Below are 21,571 nucleotides of genomic sequence, written 5' to 3'. Positions count from 1 at the left end.
CACACATGCATACGGAGACACACACATGCGTCGTACACACGCACACGCACACACATACGCAGATACAAACAGATCCACGAGCACACGCACACAAACATACAAACACAAACACTAACACACAAACACAGACACAAACACGCACAGAATCAATCACACACACACACACAGAATTACACACACACACACATGCACACACACACACACACAAACACATACACATACACACACAAACACAGACACACTGTTACACACACACACACGTACACACACACACTTTAATTTTCCCGGAGTGTGTTACACATGCTGAACTCACAGGAAGGTCCTCTGCTTTTTCTCAAGTGCGCTATGAATAATTCATTACTCGCCACCCCAGTTATCTCGGCACTGATGTGAAATGTTGCGATCATCAACTTGGAAATTCCGATCAGTCACACCGAATAAAAGGATAGCGTGCAGCTTTGGCATTAACAAAATTAAACTTGCCGCAAATGAAGTATTTATCAATCATGATCATGCGACAGAGATGGTTAGCTGTGTGCTCCATTGTTCGAATGCAGGGGCGCCATTGTGATGCTGCGGTTACTGTCAGTAGTCCATTGTCAAATATCTGCACGGAATCATACCCATACATCTCTGAATTTGTATTTCTCAGGTCCAATATTTCGCATTCATTTAGCCTTCTGACGTTTGAAGGACGTATTCAACTTAAGTACGTAACAAAACAAGCACGTGCAATAAACTAGTAAAAAAATTCATATTCCTAATGCAACTAAACAATCCATCTATTATAAACTTCGGCATAGCTATTCTTGAATCTATCCAACGATAGTTTCATTTTGTATCTGTGAACTGAATCTTTTTAACAAGTCTCGTTGTGACCTATACTTAGCCCGGTGTGGCAAAAATGTGCAATAAAGGTCTTCAATCTATATCTAATATATTCACGATTTTCCGGTTGCTAAACTTCGGACCGTCTGTTCCCTACTCCGCCGTTCATGCCCTACTGGAAGAGGTTACAGTCCCAGTCGGATGGGACGTTAAGCTAGAGGTTCGTGTATGAAGAAGAAAGTATTGATATAAGAGGAAGGGTATACGCCCATTCCGTGGGTCGATCACATCAGTCTAAATTCGAAATACGAATCTCGTGCATATCTATCCACCAAGGCCAATATATTTATAATGCTATACAAAAGATAACAACGTGAAATGCACTGTACCACCATATTCTGTGTAATATGTAATGATGTTAGATTAGTTTACTGATGTAGTTACTTTATAGTTGTTAGTAATACATGTTATTTGCCATACATTGTACCTGATGCAATCGTTGTGCAATAAACTTGACTTGACTTGACTACTTATAGTCAGTAGGTTTATTCGGAGTGTCGACAATTTTGAGAACTTCCTTTGTAAAGCAAGATGTTCAAATGGCTGCAAACTCTGAAACGCATATGCATTAGCACATTCGAAAGGACCCTAACATGAAATATTTCTCGTTGAAGAAAGATGTACGATATGTTGTCATTATTCCCTGTTCATATCTGCACATCCCCCACAAAATACGTTTTTTACAGTGTGACAGACTCACCTGGCTTGCCTTATTTTGTACTTATGCCATGTCTTAGATATATTAGAAAAGGATGGCCGGCCCAAGGAGGATATGGACACGCACAGTTTATGTCTTAACTCTAAAGTATAACATTAAAACCTCCTCCGGCATTTACTGTCATCAAAAGCCATATTTCTTAACCGGGGCCCGGTCGGGCACCTTTCGGGAACAGGAAAAGTATGATATAAAAGACGTAAAGAGAATAGTCGTGAGCATTATTTGTGTATATCTTTACGTACACATTTCTATTTGTTTCCAGAAACTACCCGGCCGGGCCCCGGCTTGGAAATGTGACCACGAACTGGTGCTATTTCTGAAACGTGGCGGAAACGAAAAATGAAACTGTTTACCAAGGAATATACTTACTAATAGTACACAAATTATGCTCCTGACTATTTTTTAAAAAGTTCTATGTGTCTTCTTGCCTTTCTTATCATATTTTTCGTGTTCCGAAAGCTACCCGGCCGGGTCCCGGGTTGTGAATTGGGAACTAGGCTTCAAGCGGTTTAGTTGATGTTAAACGTTTATAAGAGGATTTGTACAGCGAACAATCACTTGAACCCCTACTCTGAGCCCGTGTCCCGGGAGGAGGCTGCGGTTAGGTGGGGGCTGTCCGTGTGTAGTGGAGGTGACGGGTGAATGTCAGAGTCTGCCGCCCAGTCACGCACTCACACCCGCCGGTCAGGGCAGCGGCACGCGATAATCGAGCGCGGTGACCTCATCAACCCCGATATCCTCTCAATAATATTGATAATTTATTGATAATTTATTTGCAAATCCATGCCCGTAGGCTAATTGCAATGATACAGACAGTGAAAAGTAACAAGTGTCTATTCTAAATACACACACGTCAGCTATCTATGTACATGCTTCTACTTTCTTTACTGGGTGGTTTGACTTCTTCTTTGGAGGCAGTGGCTGATGAAAAGTCCCACTTCTTTAATGATTAGTGGGTTCTGTGATTTTAACAGAAATATAGTTTTTTTGAGGTCTACTAACTGGTGAAAAGTTGGAAATAATGTTTTGATTGTGTCAAAAAGGTTGTTTCTTTCGTCCTCATAATGGGGGCAGTTACATATAAAATGTATTTCATCTTCCACTGCATCCGTCGCACAGTATTTACACAATCTATCTTGAACTGGCACTTTTTTATAACGACCCTTTTCTATCTCTAGTGAGTGAGCACTGATTCTTATCTTACATACATTGGATCTCTTGTCAGCGTCGTTCTGGTATAGATAGGTTTCCATGGCATATTCGGTTTTGATATGTCTGTAAAATCTTAGTTTGCCGTTATCTTTAGACAATTGCTGGAAAAAGGTTTGGACATACACGTCTGACAGTCTTTTCCTTAACAATGTACAAATATGTTTGTTGTCTATTCTAGAGTGAGCATAGTTCCATAGATAGGAATAACCATTATCATCAAGTATTTGTTTTACATGTTGGAGCCAAGTTTTCTTATGATTGTTTAAAGGTACATTTTGTTGACAGAGTAGTGCGTCTATTTGTAAAGGGTGTGTAGAGTAATCTAACTGTTTAAGGCGTAGCCAGTACTTAACTATGCGGATTGCTATATCTATGCCTGTTGGATAATGTCGCGAACACGACAGCCTGTGGGAATTGTACATGGCATCTCCGAGCAGATGTAGGATGACAAAAGCTTTTTTTTGCAGCGCTTGGTGCGAACACGACAGCCTGTGGGAATTGTGCATGGCATCTCCGAGCAGATGTAGGATGACAAAAGCTTTTTTTTGCAGCGCTTGGTGCGAACAGGACAGCCTGTGGGAATTGTGCATGGCATCTCCGAGCAGATGTAGGATGACAAAAGCTTTTTTTTGCAGCGCTTGGTGCGAACAGGACAGCCTGTGGGAATTGTGCATGGCATCTCCGAGCAGATGTAGGATGACAAAAGCTTTTTTTTGCAGCGCTTGGTGCGAACAGGACAGCCTGTGGGAATTGTGCATGGCATCTCCGAGCAGATGTAGGATGACAAAAGCTTTTTTTTGCAGCGCTTGGTGCGAACAGGACAGCCTGTGGGAATTGTACATGGCATCTCCGAGCAGATGTAGGATGACAAAAGCTTTATGCAGCGCTTGGTGCGAACACGACAGCTTGTGGGAATTGTACATGGCATCTCCAAGCAGATGCAATGGCTATGGCAAACGCGTTTGTAGCGCTTCGTAGGTTTTCCAGTGGTATGCATCTTGGCAAGCTACCTCTACTTAATCTCCAGGCAGATTTACCGTGTGTGTCATAATATGGTATCAAAGCTGGCCCAAAGTAGCCAAACACACTCTGGCTTGCTCCTCTGGCAGTTTTTGTTACTATCTTATGCTACTGTACGATCTGCTTGGAGATTTACCTCTACAAGTTTCTACCAGGCTCCACATGTCACTGGAAAAATAGTAGAAATTGACCAAATAGACAGATAACATGCCAGAGGAGTTAACTGGCCGAGGACTACGACCTAAGGAGTGATGGCGACTTCCGACAAGCTCCCTGTCCATTTGGCCAACTTCTGCTATTATTTCAGTGACCTATGGAGCCTGGTAGAGGCTAACCTCTACGAACAATGGAGATCATCGTCACTAGAGAACACAACAGCAAAACACACGCAAAGGAAGCTGCAGCTAATATCTGCTTGGAGATTCCACCCATGGAAATGTGCCATCGGTAGCCCCTACTCAACAACGATTTTGAATGCTCCTTTTTTCAGACCCCGACGGAAAAAAATGGAGCAGCTTTTCTTTCCTAACATCAGGCCGTTCTTCCAGATATTGCATTCGCCCTTTGCGGCTGTGTGTCCCATTCTACGCCACAGGTCTACAATTCCGGTGTCATTCAGTCATTGTTTTCCTATCTCTATAATCAAACTTGGTGGTGGTAGGCCATCAATCCACCTTTAGTTCCTACCGATCGGAAGTCATGTGATGGAAATCAAACTAACGACAATATGGCGGCAATATTCAGTGTTGACCCTGATCTTGAAACGATTGGTGCTTTTATCCATTCTATTTAGAATAACTTTTACATAGATACTGTGTATAGAAAAAAAAAACATTAATGTTATTTTCATTGGTATTTCACGGCAAAGCTGCAAACTATGAAATACTTAGCAAATGATGCTGCTTCTTACCTGTGGTAAAGATAGCTAGCTTCTTTCCTGGATCACCCTAAAAGGTTGGCCAAACTGTACGTAACGCGACGTGGAAAACTATATTGACCACGATAAATGAAGCTTTTTATTATCTTTCTAGCCCCTGAAGTAAGAGCCAAGGCCTATGCGGTATAGAGTTGACTGGGCTTTCTGTCAGTCATATCAAAGGTAGATAAAGATTTTTTCACTGTTTACTTAGGGCAATAGTACCATAGGGTATGTATAAATACGATATGAATAACGTTACGACCAAAAACCCGACCAAAAAACTCACCATCATCTCTTTGCAGCAACTTTGTTCTGTGTCCAGACGTGGTCTCTTGAAAATGCGCCGAGGAAACTTAAGAAAAATAGACATATATTGTTATATGTTCCATGTGAACTTTGTTACCGAGTTACAGGTCAGAGTGTGACGAGGAAAAGGTCGGGAGACTAAAGCTACAAAATCAAAGCAACATCTTTGATGTTTTAATAGACACATTGGCATTCAACGTCAACATTGTATCGAGCAAGGCTTCAGAGTTTTGGTGGAAAATTCGCACAGGAAAAAAAACAATACCTGTACTAACAGAACATGGCCTTCACTTATGTCTGCCGTGAACTTGGAGTTTGTAATGATTTACTTTTGAGTCAACGGAGACAATCCACTTCAGTAAAGTCTCAAGTTCAGTCTCAAGTGCAACTACTGGTACAGAAAACAAGTGCCTTTGTGTTATCTTCAAGCAGATCATACAGTAGCAGTATCAAAAGCTGACAGAGGAGTGTAGCCGGCCTAGGAGTGTCCTTCTTCCCATAGAAATGTGAAAAACTGTAACATGTGTTAATAGATGATGGTTAAAGAGCAGTAGAACACTAGAAGTATGAAGTTTTGTGTTTGGAATGTAGTCAAGTAAAACATCGGTCCACACGAAGACCCCCTAGCCATGACGATACCATCCGATTACTCCTGGGTCTGTCCTGATTTTCATGGTACCCAGGCAAAACGGACCTTCTACTACACCCTACAGAAAAACTGGCCGTCTCACTGGGAAAAACTAGGTCATCGAAACTAGCCAAAACTATCATGCAAGGGACCGTCCAGGGAGGAAGATTGGGATAGGCAACGGAAAACATGCACATATATATGAGAGGATAATTTCAGAGAATGGACAGGCATGACACCAAGGAACTTGACCGAGAAGGTTGTCAAGTCTTCTGTCAAAAAGTTAGACTAAAGATAGACGTTATGATGACACAGATTTAAGTTTTATTTTTATGTCTCAGAAAAGTCCTTTTGAACACCGGTGAACACCCACAAGTTGTAGCTCTTTCAAAGCCTACTCACCATCTTATTATGTCTAAGTACCTTTACAACGTTTTTTAAGTAGACAACAAGTAGACACTCAGAAACTCTAATTGATACTAGGAGAACTTCAAATGATATAGCTGAAAAGGGGCGTGAAAAGACACGCGGAATGGACTGTGACCAAGGAACAATCTAAGGCTCGTCGACAATACATCTCAATACCAATTATCATGGCTAGTTTCTGTGGAGGGGAAGAGAAGAGACAATGGATGATGAGACTGACGGCCAGGTGAACAATAGTGCCGCAACAACGTCAAAGGAGTTGACAGAATAGGTGAGGTTGATTTCTGTAACGTTACGAACAGCCGGTTGATTCAGTGAATGGCTTCATCATGCACTTCGGTAAGGCTTTTGAAGATATTTTTGTACACCTGAAAGGGTTTCGTCTAGGCAACGTTTCGGCAACTCGGCTGTTTCATCAAGGTTCAATCATACCAGTTACAGTTAATGGTGGTAAAATTGTAACGTGTTTTGCCATTTTGATCAAATCTGCACCATAGTATCATTGTAATCAGTAAGGAATACAATAGCAGAAATAAATTCTTCGGACGAGCACAAATCGGGCAGGAGACTTCGTGGACTCTTTCTACTAGCCTGTGTCTACACAATCTCTCACTGGCTGGCAACTGTAAGGCCAGCCGCTAGGAGCGCGATTTTAGTCAGGCTAGACTGTTACTAGAAACTGCACCGAGCACGGTTTTAAATTTGATGTTGGCAATGGGAGAACAGAAATAGACGTTTATGTACATTACGCAAGACGGGGGTTGGCCGATCAGTACAAGAGCGCACCGTGCGGAATAAGTGTAAAACGCAGAGCAGTTGGCAGCTCAGCCTCTCCTGCACAGTTCATATAACATTGCGGAGAAAGTTGGGGGCAATGTTTGCCGACCCCAACATTTGTCCCGAGACACGGTCCTGTAGAGACCATAATCCTGTGTATTGTCCCTGTTGACCCTTGGATCCCATACAGTACAAGAGCGCACCATGCGGAATACGTAAAACACAGAGCGGTTGTGCAGCTTTCTCTCATTCACAGTTCAGATAATATTGCGGAGAAAGTTTGGGGCAATGTTTGCCGACCCCAACATTTGTCCCGAGTTGACCATAAACCTGTGTATTGTCCCTGTTGACCCTTGGATCCCAGACAGTGTTCCCCGCCCACAAAATCCGTCACTGAAGTGGAAAACCAGACATTAGGCAAATACTGTCGCAACCTTTGTGGTTTAGCTGAAGGTCGATACGACCTTAATGTTGAGCCAAAGTGCAAAGAATCTAGCAGAGTACAGCACAGAATCTATTAAGCTATTAAAGTACGTTTTAATCGGTACTACCGGTGGAATAAATTCTTTGGAAATCATAGTGTCACCTCAGTCTCTACTAGACTCCTGCCTGGCCGAAAAGTAGACTTTGGCCAAGTTAGGAATAAAAGCCTAGTACTAACGTTAGTAGAGTTAATTGTACTCCTCGGTCATCTAACTCCTCTGGAGTATTTTTCTGTCTTATTTGTCCAATTTCTACTATTTTTTCAGCGACCTGGAGGCCGGTAGAGTCACCTGGTATTATATCTGTATATTTTTAGGTACATATTTTAATTTTTTTGTTTCTTAAAACATCCCGGCTGGGCCCCGGTTTGGAAATGTGACCTAAGCCTAAACTAACCAGGCTGATACTTAGGCTAATGGCATGTTGGTTGGAGATAAAGTTGTATCTTCTATCTTACAAGCAAAAAAAGAGAAAGGAAGCAGTTAACAACAACGATGTTCCTTTTGCTAAGTTCAGTGGATTCCTTTGTAGTACGCGGTGAATATTATTCTTCGAAAATATTCTTACAATTTCTTATTGCGTCTATCAAGTGTGCCCTGATCACGTGATGACTGTTTGGTATGTCTTTTAATCCATTTATCAATCTTTCCAACCACACTGGAAATTGCAACTTTGGTTTATATACTACTTCTTTTCTTTTCTGTGGATCATTGACCACTGAATTCACTAAGCCTACCGGGTCTCGAATCTCTCAATATACCCCCCCCCCCCCCTTGAAAGCAATGGTCAGTCTCTTGATAGATTTATGACGTAATTGTGACTGGCATCTGATCACGCTCTGTTCATGCGGTGTTCACGTGAACCGAACCTTCACCTCATCTGCCTTCCTACCTGTAGATGTAAACGTTGCGAAAAGCTATTGACATGTAATGTTCAGCATTTGTCCAACATTTGGAATGACATGCCCCACGCGTAGAACCTAGACAGATAGTTGAATATATAAAACGTCAATTCATAAAGACAATAGAATGGGTGTAACTTAAGCTATCGTACTTGTCATCGCCGTTTTAACATTCCTTGCCGTTCATTTCTAAAAAAAATGAAACTTTTTGGGAACGCTGTGAACGTTGTATTGTATCGGCCAAGAGGCGCACTTAGATGAACAAACACGACATATAATACTATGTTAACTATATTCTTAACTTTAAAAAAACATAACGAGCAAAAACCCAGGATGCTACAAATAATACAGAACACAATCCGTACGTTTTGTTCTTTTCCCTTTCTGACATGTACCAGTCACGATGTTGAGACGCATGCGATCCCACCGTGCTCACCAAGTTGGACTTTGCCCCCTGGAAAAGCCAGACATGGTAGCTATTGGTAAAGCCTTGTGACACCTTTACTATCGGGGGTTTGCAGTGTAAAGCGCCAGGTAAACCTGCCAGAAACTGACCAAAGGTGAGCAGTGACTGACCTTAACGTCTGGATAGTGCCATGAGCGTGTAACAAGTTGTCTGGAAAAGTCCTATATAACTCTCAACCTCAGAAAAAAGTTTGACGACTGAGAACAATTATTGTGTTCTCTTTAATTTTGGTACCTCTGATGTTGTGGTTCGACGCAAAGCTGGAAAACGGCAGCTAGAAGCTGGAACTGGCGGTCTGTGGCTAAAAGGTAAAGTGAGCTTTATGTTTGGTCTTCGTTAGGTGATAACGTCAATCGTTGATCGAGAAGACTGCCTCACACTGAATGTCCGCGCTCTGTTTTGGGTTCATATTGGTGTGGATAATTATGTGTAGTCTGTCTTGTATTCGTCAAAGGTATTCCATGACATGATAGGCATATGATACTCGGTACAAAGACTTTTGTCTTTTGCTATATTTTTCTATATTGGTGGGGCAATACAGAAGACTCTAAGCAAAGAAAAGTTTCTCTACTAATTCGGTTAATCCATTGTCAAGTAACGACTTTTACTACTGCCAAATCACACAATGTTGAGTAGCAGACCTTGTCATCAATTCCTTTCTATTTTCTTCCATAAGGCGTTAATTTTCTAGTAATTCTTCAGCCAACCGACTTTTAGAAATTGGAGAGCACATAAAAACGTTGCGAACTTGTCTCGTGCTTCAAAAGCTTTTCTCAATCGGTCGTAGTATGGCTACAGGTCAGTTTATGACATTCTCTCTTTTTGTAATGGAAGTGGTGGTTCCAGCAATTATTCTTGCAGAGAAATAAAGCATCCAATTTGAAAGAATGTAGGTATACTTTTTATAAATTTTACAAGGTCCAAGAGTATACAGACGATAAAGTGCACTTTTTATGTATTCATATTGTTATGAAGCAGGAGTGAGCGAGAAATAAGATGAAATGCTTGCAGTACTTTTGCTAGATGCATAATCTACGAATCATTATATTGATTCATGGTCTCAATTCTTAACCAACTGTGTTTACTGCCTTGGAAGATGACGGACGCCATCTTGTTTCGGACGAGACTTCAAATTCAACTCCAATGCAAATGTCAAGTTCCCGCTACTACAAGTCCCACAATTTCAGGAGCTTATTCAATGATTATCGGCCAAAAACTGTTTTATTTTAGCATCATGCGCTTTGCAGTACCTTTTAATGATTTCAAGTTGCGTGTCCAATGTGGGTGGATTTTGATGGCGGAACTGTGGCAGCGAAAGCTTTAAACAACGCCGAAAGGCAAAAGGACTGTGTTTTAGATAAACATTTACCCATCTCGAAAACAAACATACGTTGCATCATCTGTAACTCGTGCAGACAATATCTATCACAAAACTTAAGTTAACACCACGCCGAAAAAGAAGTAACGTTATAATCTCTATTGTACAAGTATCTACAACGTATCAAAGCACGAAATGTCTGGACCCTGTAGTATAATCTCTAGACCCGAGCCATCGCTGCCCGCGCGCTTGTATTTGTACACAAAGTACAGAGCCTAGAGACATGACGACATTGCCCGCCCCGGCACAAACATGGCTTGCGGCCAAATATTTCCTAACCGCAATGAAAACCGCAAAGCCGTTCTTCTCTCGGTCAAGTCAGCTTTGTTGTCATGTCCGCGAGCCATTAGGTAGTGACAGAGTCTGCGCAGACAGATACGTCCGTGAGAAACTAGTAACTATGACATTTTACAGGACTTTTGATTGTGCCAAGTACTATCTTTACCACGTAGCACCAAGCTTATTCACTTATTGCTTCCCCTTCTATATGTTCAGTGGCACACTCTTTTTGAGAGAGATACGGAGATAGTTATGAGGGTAGTCAAAGCATATGTAATAGAATCGTTAGGTTTTCTAATCCTGTGTGCCAGACAGGATCGGGCAGCTAGCCAGTTTATACGGGGACTCAAGGCAGTCAGCCCGCCGATCTCAAATTAAAGCTAGCTCCGGGGAGTTTATGCCCGAAGGAGGAATGGGCAGCGAAATCTCCTTTGGGCTGAAACTGCCTGGAGCGCTAATTTGAGATCGGCGGGTTAACTGTCTTGGGCCTCCGAACAAACTGGTTAGCTGCCCGACCCTGTCTGGCACCAAGGGTAGGTTTTCTTATATCTTCATTTGCTTTGCACTCGTACTATTCCATGACTAGGGCGTTCCCGCCTTGCACTGAGGGGTCATTGGCCTTATGCAGCCTTCTCCTAAAGAAACCCCGACCCTTGGACCCACTGGCAGTAAATAAAACCGTGCAAACTCACATCCGGGCACTGTTGACTTTTTTCTCGACAGACCACCGGCTCTGAATGGTTCCTTCAAACACTCTAGAATACTAGTAAAGGCCATAAAAAGTGCTGTAAGAACGGAATTAACCACCCACAGAAGCAAGTTCTTGAACTCGGTTACCCTCTAAAGAAAAAGGCACGGACTCGAAATCGATTATTAGTTTCTTATTAAAATGCATTTCTTCCAGCTTAAAAAAACATATTTTTCCAGCGATCTAGACTAAGGCTAAATCAAGTAAATTTTCTCATTTCAACTCTTGTTACAACGCTTAAGGCGTTTACATTAGCAGCTTTCTTCAATATCCATATTGTTTTTTTTTCGCCCTATCTCATTATTTTTGCAATCTGCAGAGGATGTCATCCATAAAATTTACTTACTGTGGCCTTATATGAATAATTCGCGAAAAGCCTGACAGGATAAAGCTTAGGTTAGTAATTATTTTTTGTCTAAATTTCATTCTGACGGACACATAACGGTACATGATTATGGCTGTCACTGACAGGGATAATCAGATTCAGTTATATCCAGTTATGTCCAGTAATATCCGGTTATATCAGCGTTATTATATCAGTGGACCAACGTGGGTTTGAGAACAGATTCTTGCATCATGTTCGAAATCCCGCCAGAGGAAACGACTCTTCGGTCTGCGGACTTTGACCAGGTGGACTTTGCCCGTCTGCCTGGTTCACGCAGGTAACACGCACCTGTCCTCACCTGGATGACGTCACCCATGTGGTGCCGGTGTGTTCGAGCGCACTGCCCGTGGTGTCGCAGGAATTCGTGTTTCTTTGTTTCGCGCTCGCCATGCTTTTGTGTGAAGAATTTGTTTTATTAACATAAATTCATCAAAGAAGTGAACTTCAATAAATAAAACAATAAATCTTAATCGTAAATGCTAGAAAGATCTGTGGGCGAACAAAATATATGAAATCTTAATGAAATGCTATGATTGGGCAATAACTTATTTTCAGATTCCGTTTGAAATCAAACTGATGGTTACGGTAACTGGACAAAGGGGACATAGGTAGGACATTTTGGTTGGGATTGCTCCCGTCTTTCGGAAGGGACGTAAAACCGATATCCCATGTTCGAGGAGGTTAACGTCACATTTCCAAACCGGGGCCCGGCCGGGCTGTTTGTGGAAACGAAAAATAGAAATGTTAACGTAAAAATATACACAAATAATGCCCACGACTATTCTCTTTACGTCTTGTGTAGTTTGGTGTCTTTGGTATCATATTTTTTCGTTCTTGAAAGCTGCCCGGCCGGGCCCCGGTTTGGAAATGTGACGTAGGCCTCAAGGGGAAAGGCTATATCAGCCCCTCCTTGTGAAGATATACCCTACTGATGAATTGGCTGCTGGAATGGGCTGCCGAAACGGCAAAGAAACTCGCTATGTACACTAAATACTACAAGGGTATGAACGAACAAACACAATAAATGACGTGATCGTCTTGCCTGAGGCCCGTATACTGGTGCGATATTTGGACTTTGGAACACGCTATCTAATTTGAATTGTTAGCCTAGCAGAGATACGCATTGCACTATTTGATTAAGACGCGGATGGAAACAGTAACAAAACTATGAAATGATAAAAGAGAGGAGAATCAATATAGTAAATCATGAAGATAACTGTAAAGATGACAAGGATGGAGATATGCCAATAATGGACCCATATTTCGTTTCTCTTACCTGAGGTAATTAAAAATGGAGGTATAGTTTTTGGTGTGTCTGTCTGTTTGTGTGTCCGGATACTTTTGTTCAGCATAACTCAACAACCTCTCCATTGATTAAAATTATATTTGGTATGTGGATAGGGATTGGGAAGATGAAGGTCGGGGTTGATTTTGGGCCCCCTGGTATGTGACCTTGGTACTGCAGTAGAACTTCGATTTTTTGTATCTTTTGACCTGGTCATGCTATAGGCTTTTCCGAATTTGATTTGACAAAAATCATATGGTGCTGATGCAGACGACTTTGAAAGTCTATTAAACTCCAAACCAAAGATGACCTTTCTCACGACAAACTCCCTACCATGGTCTGGAGAAAATATGTCATTTAACTAAAAAGACAACAAAACACACAAAACGTAGAAAAATCGTTTTAATCCATCAAGTTTGTTAAGCGCCCTCCAAAAAAGGTGTCCACGCGTGAACGCTCTACTGTTACCCAATATTCACCATGTCAAACACCTGTATTTGTCGTGCAGTGCGCAAACTACTGAAAACTGAGGTAATATTTCGTCCGATTTGCTCAGTGAACAGGGTACGTGGGCAAATGGGTCATATTTTCCTCGTTCCCACTTTTTCACTGAAGCGATCTCACCCCGCTATGCACACTGAGTGATCATGACATGAAGGATCATGAAGGGTCTACCGCCCAGCAAACATATCCGCAAGGTGAACGACCTCTACGACCACCGAGTACAAAGTCCATGTCGCCGCTTTGACGCCTGTCGTCTTGTACAAACTCTCGTATTTTGTGATGATTGGTCTAAAGGAAAAGCGACTGAAGTTTTCGCCAGAGGGTTGACGCCAGAATTAGAATTTTCCTCAGTAATATATGTATGTAATCCAATGGGAGAGTTGGGAAAACAAATGTGCAATTATCTCAAGAATGACAAGTTCAAGCCATACAAACTTACCCTCAAATGATAGCTTACTGTGTCCAGTCTTATCAAATTCATTGCAAGAATTTCTATAGGTCTAGTCTTTAGATACACCCCCTAACCAGAGGCCTTGGTTTCGTCCTTTAGGCTCAAAACAGGGGGTGGGGTGGAGAAGATGATTTTTTTAAATGGATGCAACAAGTACTGGGTCTTTCCTACCATAGCCACTCCAAAAATGCCCAGATTTCACATAAAATCCCACCAAGAAAGGCTTTGCAATGGTTTAAAGCCTTGTTATTATTTGAGCTCTAGACGCCTGCACTAATTCTGGCGTCACCCTCAGACTAGTCTGCAGAATAGAGGAGCCGTCTGACTTTGGATAAAATGTTAGATAAAATGTTCCAATTTTTTTGGATCAGCTTCAATTTTGGGTCCTCAATTACAAATCAAAGTTTAGCATGATTTATGATAGTTTTTTAAGAATACATTAGGAACAGAAATGGTATTTCGCTAGACCATATGAAAAAAACATCAACATTAATGGACGTGACAACACACCCATCAACTGACTTGCATCATTTTGAACATCTTGAATCATTGGTCTTCAGAATTATACGATCACTTAACAGTACCGTACCCGTACTCTTAGATAAGAGCAGGATACTTGTACATGCGTCGTAAGGCATCAATTATTAGCTGAACAAGTGAGATAGTTTTGTATATCTTACTTTTGTAGTGTTTCATCTTTGGGCGAATAAACGGGTACATTCATTATATCAGCATAGCGATTGTAAAGCAACACAATGTCAGCAAAAGCAAAAAAATGATGAGTATGAAAGGATGGACCGGAGATCTATCATGTACAAGTAGGAGTGGGTACCGGTACAGAAAAATCAGGTCCGGTTCAGGTCCAGAGGATTAGGTCCAGGTCCGGACCTGAACCTAATTATCTGTGAAAACTTTTGAAATGGTCCATTTCGCTACAGGGCCCTGGGGATACTGTTTGATGGAGTTTCCGATGTCTATTGGTATTTAAAAATCCTATCTTCATGTAAACAACATTAACTGCCTCTGTTCTAGACCAAGTTTGACTATTGAAGCTTGGTAAAATTACTATCAATTCTCCTCTACTTCGCTATTGTTCTTCAAGTCTTGAACCTGTAAGCCCAAAACACGTGGAAGCCTGCCGATATATTCTGTTCATTTTAGAATCGGTCCAGCATTCGGTCTACTGATTTTTTTCAGGTCCGTTTTTTTCTGGACTGGTCCAACAAGAAAAACCGGTTCTGTGCTGGTACCTACCCCTATGTGCAAGCTATGATAGCACCAATAATAATAATAATGATGATATCGGGTGTATTTTGCAGCCAGTGGGTACCCAAAGTGTGGGTAATGAGGCTGTTTAACGTGGTCGAGGCACCTCCTCGAGCACGGGACCCCCGTTTTACGTCCCTCCCGGAAGACGATTTCGTGGAAAGCTTCGTGAGGCTACAGCAATTTGGATGTCCTTGGTTGGTCCCCCATCCAAGCACTGTCCGGACAGTGGCACGTTGGCGGCGTCCCTGCGTTCTAGTTCTATGTGTTAACCGTGACTTTATAACGGGAATATGAAAAATATAAAAGTAAAAGGACAGGAAAACACACAAAGCATAAAAAAATGAGTTTTCTATCGATGAAATTCGTTGAGCGCTCTGTCAAATCGTTCTGTCGCTCTAAATTGCCTCAGCTTCCGTGACACGGTACCGGTGTGCACGCGTGAAATCGCAGTGGGAAGGTATGCACGCGTGAACACTCGGCTCTTCTCCGTGTCAAACGTCTGTATTTGCTGTGCACTCTAGAAACTGCTGAACGCTAATGTTATATATCGTCCGATTTGCTCAGTCAACAGGGCACGTGGGTTAATCGCTTTCTACACTCGGACGGCCGACAGGATTTCGTGAGGGTAACGACTTCCAATAACCGGACAAAATCAAAACTCTGGCAGGAATTTTTCATTAATTAGCCCGTGCAGCAGGTAAATTTTACGGACGACATCAGCGCACGCATTAATTTTCGCCTGATTTAAGAAAAAAACAAGACTTGTTTAACGAGAAAGTACCAAAATGGTCAAATATGCTGTGCTGTAGACTAATGATCGTAATTGTAGAAGTGACACTCGTAACGATGTAGCCATCTTGCCTTTTTACAATGCTTATTGCGTATATTTGGAAAATTTGGCCATCTTTTTTTTTACCGATTTTTTTTTTCGTGCTATCTCATTATTTTTGCATTCTGCAAAGAAAGTCATCCATAAAATTTACTTGCTGTGCCCTTAGAGAATCGGGCTCGGTATTATCAAACATCCATTGGCTCGATTTTTCTTTAGGAAAGTGAAATATTTAAAAGCCCTTGTTAACGTCTTGCTTTCTTGTCCACCGTCTATTTCATTGAGAGATCCCCTTCCTATGTTCCCGTACTTTAATTGCAAACCCGGTACCACAGCAATCAGGTGGTTTGGTGGTACTTGTACCACCTTTGTCCTTTGTACAGCGAGGATCATGTCAAGCCATGCTCTTACATATCATTGGTTATCATAAGATATGTTAAATAATATCAGGAATATGTTAGCGCGGTGTCCTAGTCATTAATCTTTAGTTTCAAGTCAATCTATTAATCTAAAGCGACACGAATCGAAGGTGAAAAGTTTTGATTGTTTGAAGGGAATGAGCCTGTAAACTCTGATCCGGATCTCTCCCGGCAGAATTCAAAATACACTGGTAACGACAAACTGCAAACCTCCAATCACAGTGCAGAGGGATATTCACTGCATTGGATATTTCTTATTCTTCTTTTCTTATTTGCCCAAGCCTAAGTCTTCTATAAATTGTTTGCCCCAAATATTCTGTTACACGCGATTCACTGTACACCGGGCTATCATCCTACATACCAGGACCTACCTCAATGGACTTTGGACTCAATGTAAATCTAAATACATTATGACATGTGACAACGCCTATATACATGGTATACATTCATATATGAAAGAATGTCTAGACGCTAGAAATCCCTCCAATTTTCATCCTATTCTATGCACCCTTGTACTAAGTAGATTGGCGTTATAGAACTGCAGTTATGTATTAGAAGATGCTATGCTTTGTACCTTGTAAACTTGTTACGCAATAAAGTTATCTATAAAGCTGTTCCGTCGGGTCCCTATACGGGAAATTTCAGGGACAGTATCTGATTGGCTAACGTGGCGTTGCTATGACAATGATGATTGCAGACATTACGTCAGCTTTACCCAGATATGCGATGTATGTTGTACAGCACTGTCGGGTAGTTAAAGAAAACTGATGGCCACTTTGATTGCATCATACAGAGACAGAACCATGCTGGGGGTTGAAGAGGTGGCGCCTTGCGCAAATCATGGGCAAGACGGGGTCACCGGGTGCGGCATGAATGACGAAACACTGGCCGTCACCGGGGCACAGGAGAACGTTTGGAACCACACTGACCACAGCACAGAGAACATTTACCCCGAAAAATCACAGGAGGAAAGCTGTACCGAACATCGCGCTTATTTAGCGACTAGTCGACTGCGACGAGCGGGTACAGAAGAGTACAGGACAGCTGGGACACAATGGCTCGCAGTCGCTAGTATGAACGGTTGTTGTAAACCTCCTAACAGTACCAAGGGGGTCACAGAGCCTGCTACCGCACGGACACAGTCCGTAACGAACGACACACACGTACAGATTTGCGGGTCCGTCGCAAAAGAGGTGATAACTTCAAAAATACGAGAGCAACGGTGTGAAAATGGCGAAGTTCAAGCGTCGAGAACAAAATCGGTCGACAGAGTCTTAAACGGTCATTCACGCACTGATTCAAAGTCAATACCAAACGGTAAAATCAGACCATACCAAGGTGGAGAGCAATTGCCAGAAAATCTGCATGTAGATAAGTTTGCTGTGCAGGACTTTTCAGCTAAAAGAAAGGCGACATCTTCGGTTCCCACAGCGAACGAAAACTTCGACTATTGTAGTCCCCCAAAGAAGCGGTACACTTCATACTTAGCTCGAGGTCATGTAGCTTCGGCTGTGCCACAAGAAGCCGCACATTCAGGCCAACATACGGTTCCCCCTGTCTGTACGAACGCGCTGCATCCTGCAAGCGGTCAGGAGAACAAAAGCACAGTCAGAACACAAACGGTGAATTCGTCTGTGCGTAAAGCCCAAACATCTCAACCCGGAGATAAACCCATGTATCCAGAGACGAAAACTGAAGGTATGGAGCAACTGCAGCCCGGAGGACTGGTTTTTACGCCATTCCAACCGACCATACAGATCGAAGTACCGGCTGTGCTGATGTTCCACCCACAGCAGATCCCCCTGTCCCTGCCGTGCAGCTCGCAACAGGTGTCTCAACAACCCGTCATAACGTTAAACTCCGAATGTAGGCCCGTTCCGAATGACGTTCCGAATGACGTTCCTCAGATGATGATGCAGAACATATCATCGCATCAGCTGCCGGTTGAAGCAAAGCTGGCCCAACAATCCACACCTCCTGCAGAAAGCGTCCAACCTCAAATCTTGTCTTTTGAAATGCTCTTGAAAGGCAATGGTATCAATGTTATCCATCCTGACGTTGCACAGTCGCACCAAATGGCGACTGTCATCGGACAAAACACTACTGCAGTCTCAGAACGCGAGATCATGACTAAGACAAACCAACATCAAGTAAAACAGGCCTACACATCTGCCAGCTGCCAGGACCGTCCTGGTCTGACATCTTCAGCAACAACTGATGTCGAAACGTCTCCTGTCGGACAGTTGAGGCTAAACGGAACCACTATAAGCCGAGAAGGACAGTACACTGTGTCGTACAGCTGTTACAAACAAGGGAAGCCAGCGGTGCCACTTCAACAGCGACATCATGACTATTTTCCTCATAAAGACATCACACTGCAGGGACATTTACCTAATGTCTGTCAAGGTATAGGAAATCAGGACACCGGGAAGCATTTCGACGCTACCTACTCTGACCTGCCGGCTAGAAAACTGTCCGGGCAGGATGGCGGGGAAGGGAGGCCTCATGGTGGAAGTGAAGGCCCCGTCAAGTATCCGTCAGCTCCGAACTTACTTTTCACTACAACAGGCTTTGCTCCAACAGCTAACATGTCACCATGTTACACCTCTGGTGAAGGGAGAACGTTCTCCAACGGTAGTCAGGACATGTCCCACCTTGTCATGCGGTCAGATGCTACAGCAGGACGCAAGAGCGTAGAATCCTTACTACAAGGGCAGCCTCCATTCGCAATGACAACAAACTACGAAAACCTGATGTTTCAGTCGCCTGACTTTGATATTCACAGCATAATGCTGGAAACTCATGTCACTAAACAACAACCTGTCCCAAACAAGCAACATTCCGTCATGGTGCCGAACAATCCACAGTACTCTCCGGGACAAAGTGGGCTAAGAGAACCCTCGCCCATGGTTAACCGAAGTGTTCAACAACTGTTGTTGGAAACAAATGTTACGAATCAGAGTCCAGTCGAGCAACTGACCACCGAAGGTTTTGGTCACTCCCAGCCTGGTCAAGCTACCCGAAAGTCACCCCATATCTATTGGCCAGTAAGACGTCAGGAAATTCATGGTCAAAATGCATCTCATTTAATCCAAACCAACCCTCTTCCAAGAGAATCATCGTATGGCACCCAGCCTTCGACAAACAACAGTACATCAGATTTATACAAGATTCTAAACGCCTCCAGACATGACCAGGCACCAAACCCTTTCCGAGGCTCCACGTCGCCAAGGACGGGTAGTCTGTCGGCGACACCCCAGTCCACCCCCCGGGCCAGCCCGGAACTTCAGTACGGTCTCCAGGAGGCAGAGGCCAATGGAGGAATACACAGGCTGCTCCTGCCTAGGACGGGACCAATGGAGCATGTACGAGGTAAGGGAACATTTTATTTTACATGTTTAGAAACTTGAAAAGCTGTCCTCTTGTATCTATTCGGCTTAGGTCACATTTCCAAACCGGGGCCCGGTCGGGATGTTTTAAGAAACGAAAAATTAAAATGTATACCTAGAAATATGCAGAAACCATGCCCATGAATCTTATTTTGACATTTTGTGAATTTTCATGTCTTTATATCATTCTTTTCGCTCCCGAAAGCTGCCCGGTCGGGCCTCGGTTTGGAAATGTGACCTAAGCCTTATGCAGTCAATTCGTATGGCCTAATGACCAAATCAAATATTACACCACAGATTTGAGAACGTTTCTTCCGATTAAAGAAAAGTTTGAGAGCTTTTAGAAAAAAAGTTGATATTTGGAAAGGATATGTTTAGTAAATTTGTAAAAAGGATAAACTTACAGGGTGAAAATATTTACAGTGTCGGACGCGAATTCTTCGCGAATGCCCTCTCCGAACGTGCACGTGATGGGCACGTGCAGGAAAAACACATACAGACTAAAATGGCCGGTCTCCACTGTTGCTATGGTGTCACACCCATGCGGACGTTATGTTTGTGTTTGTTCTTTAAACAAATCGTTAGATATGAGGATATTTTCTGTGCTACATGTTGAATGGGTGAAACGGGCGACTGAATTCTAAGGTCCAGCGACTAGGGGTGGGCACCGGTACCGGTACAAAACCAGTTTTTTCTTGTTGGACCGGTCCAGAAAAAATGGACCTGAAAAAAATCTTGGACCGTTTAGAAAAGGAACAGATTATATCGGCAGGCGTTCACGCGTTTTGGGGCTTCCTGGTCCAAGAAAATAACAAAAGCGAAGTAGATCTAAAGGAGCGTTCATAGTCATTTCTAAAAAGTTTCTACAGTCAAACTTGCTCAAATTTAGTTTTGTTTACATGAAGATAGGCTTTCAAAACGTCACTGGAAGTCACTAAAGAGAATCAATTGAAGCGAAATGGACCATTGTTTTGTGCATCGTCCATTCACAGTTTTCATAGAAAATCAGGTCCAGGTTCAGGTCCGGACCTGGACCTGATCTTCTGGACCTGGACCGTACCTGGACCTAAATTTTCCGTACCGTTACCCACCCCTACTAGCGACTATAGTGTTGCTTATAAGTTTTACTCCGAAGGCAGATCTAACGATACGTTACACCCTTGTCGAAGACTTCTGTAGATTTACAGTCACTTAAACAAACTGTGAGCAACCTACGTGTTCACAAATCACTCATATTTTCATTGTTCTGTCGTCTGTTCCAGTTGAGAAGTTGTGTGTGGTGTGTAGGGACAAGGCGTCCGGGCTACACTATGGAGCCATGGCGTGTGAAGGCTGCAAGGGCTTCTTCAAACGGACGGTTAGTGCTAGTTTGTTTTGTTTTGCATACCCGGTAAACCGCCTTAGGTCATATATAACACCAGGTTTTTTTTTTTACAAACTGCATATCCGGACAGATTTATTTGATCAACTTACACCGGGATGAACCCCTACACTTTTCACTAAACTACACAAAACGTAAAGAGAATAGTCGTGGGCGTTATTTGTGTAATATTTACATATACATTTCTATTTTGCGTTTCCCCAAGCAGCCCGACAGGGCCCCGGTTTCAAAATGTGACGTTGCCTGAGGCCTAGGTCCCAATTTCCAATTACCCGGCCGGGTAGCTTTCGGAAACGAAAAATGTGGCGAGAAAGGCAAGGAAAGACACAGAACTTGAAATAAAATAGCTAGGGGAATCGTTTGTGTATATTCCTTTGTAACCGATTTTATTTTTCGTTTCCGCAAACATTCCGACCGGAAATAGGACCTACGCCATAGTCTAGAGTCTACTAGAGTTTGCATTGCAAGCTTAGCCGTGTTATGGACTAGCCTCCATAGCAGGCTCTCTGA

General features: G+C 42.8%; 1 protein-coding gene across 1 annotated transcript in view; it reads left to right on the top strand.

Annotated features, from left to right (window-relative positions):
• The first annotated feature begins 8,783 nt into the window (after nucleotides 1–8,783).
• The window catches only part of LOC118420430, an 18,408-nt gene continuing 5,620 nt past the window's right edge, over nucleotides 8,784–21,571 (top strand). The window contains exons 1-3 of the mRNA XM_035827222.1: nucleotides 8,784–9,052; nucleotides 17,085–19,663; nucleotides 20,943–21,037. Coding sequence (XP_035683115.1) covers nucleotides 17,095–19,663; nucleotides 20,943–21,037 — 2,664 coding nt within the window. The 5' untranslated portion in view covers nucleotides 8,784–9,052; nucleotides 17,085–17,094. The remainder of the gene's footprint in view (nucleotides 9,053–17,084; nucleotides 19,664–20,942; nucleotides 21,038–21,571) is intronic.

The sequence above is a fragment of the Branchiostoma floridae genome, chromosome 8 (genome assembly GCF_000003815.2).
Source record: "Branchiostoma floridae strain S238N-H82 chromosome 8, Bfl_VNyyK, whole genome shotgun sequence".
Taxonomy (NCBI): domain Eukaryota; kingdom Metazoa; phylum Chordata; class Leptocardii; order Amphioxiformes; family Branchiostomatidae; genus Branchiostoma; species Branchiostoma floridae.
The sequence above is the reverse complement of the archived record's forward strand: the minus strand, read 5'-3'. Positions and strand labels throughout refer to the sequence as shown.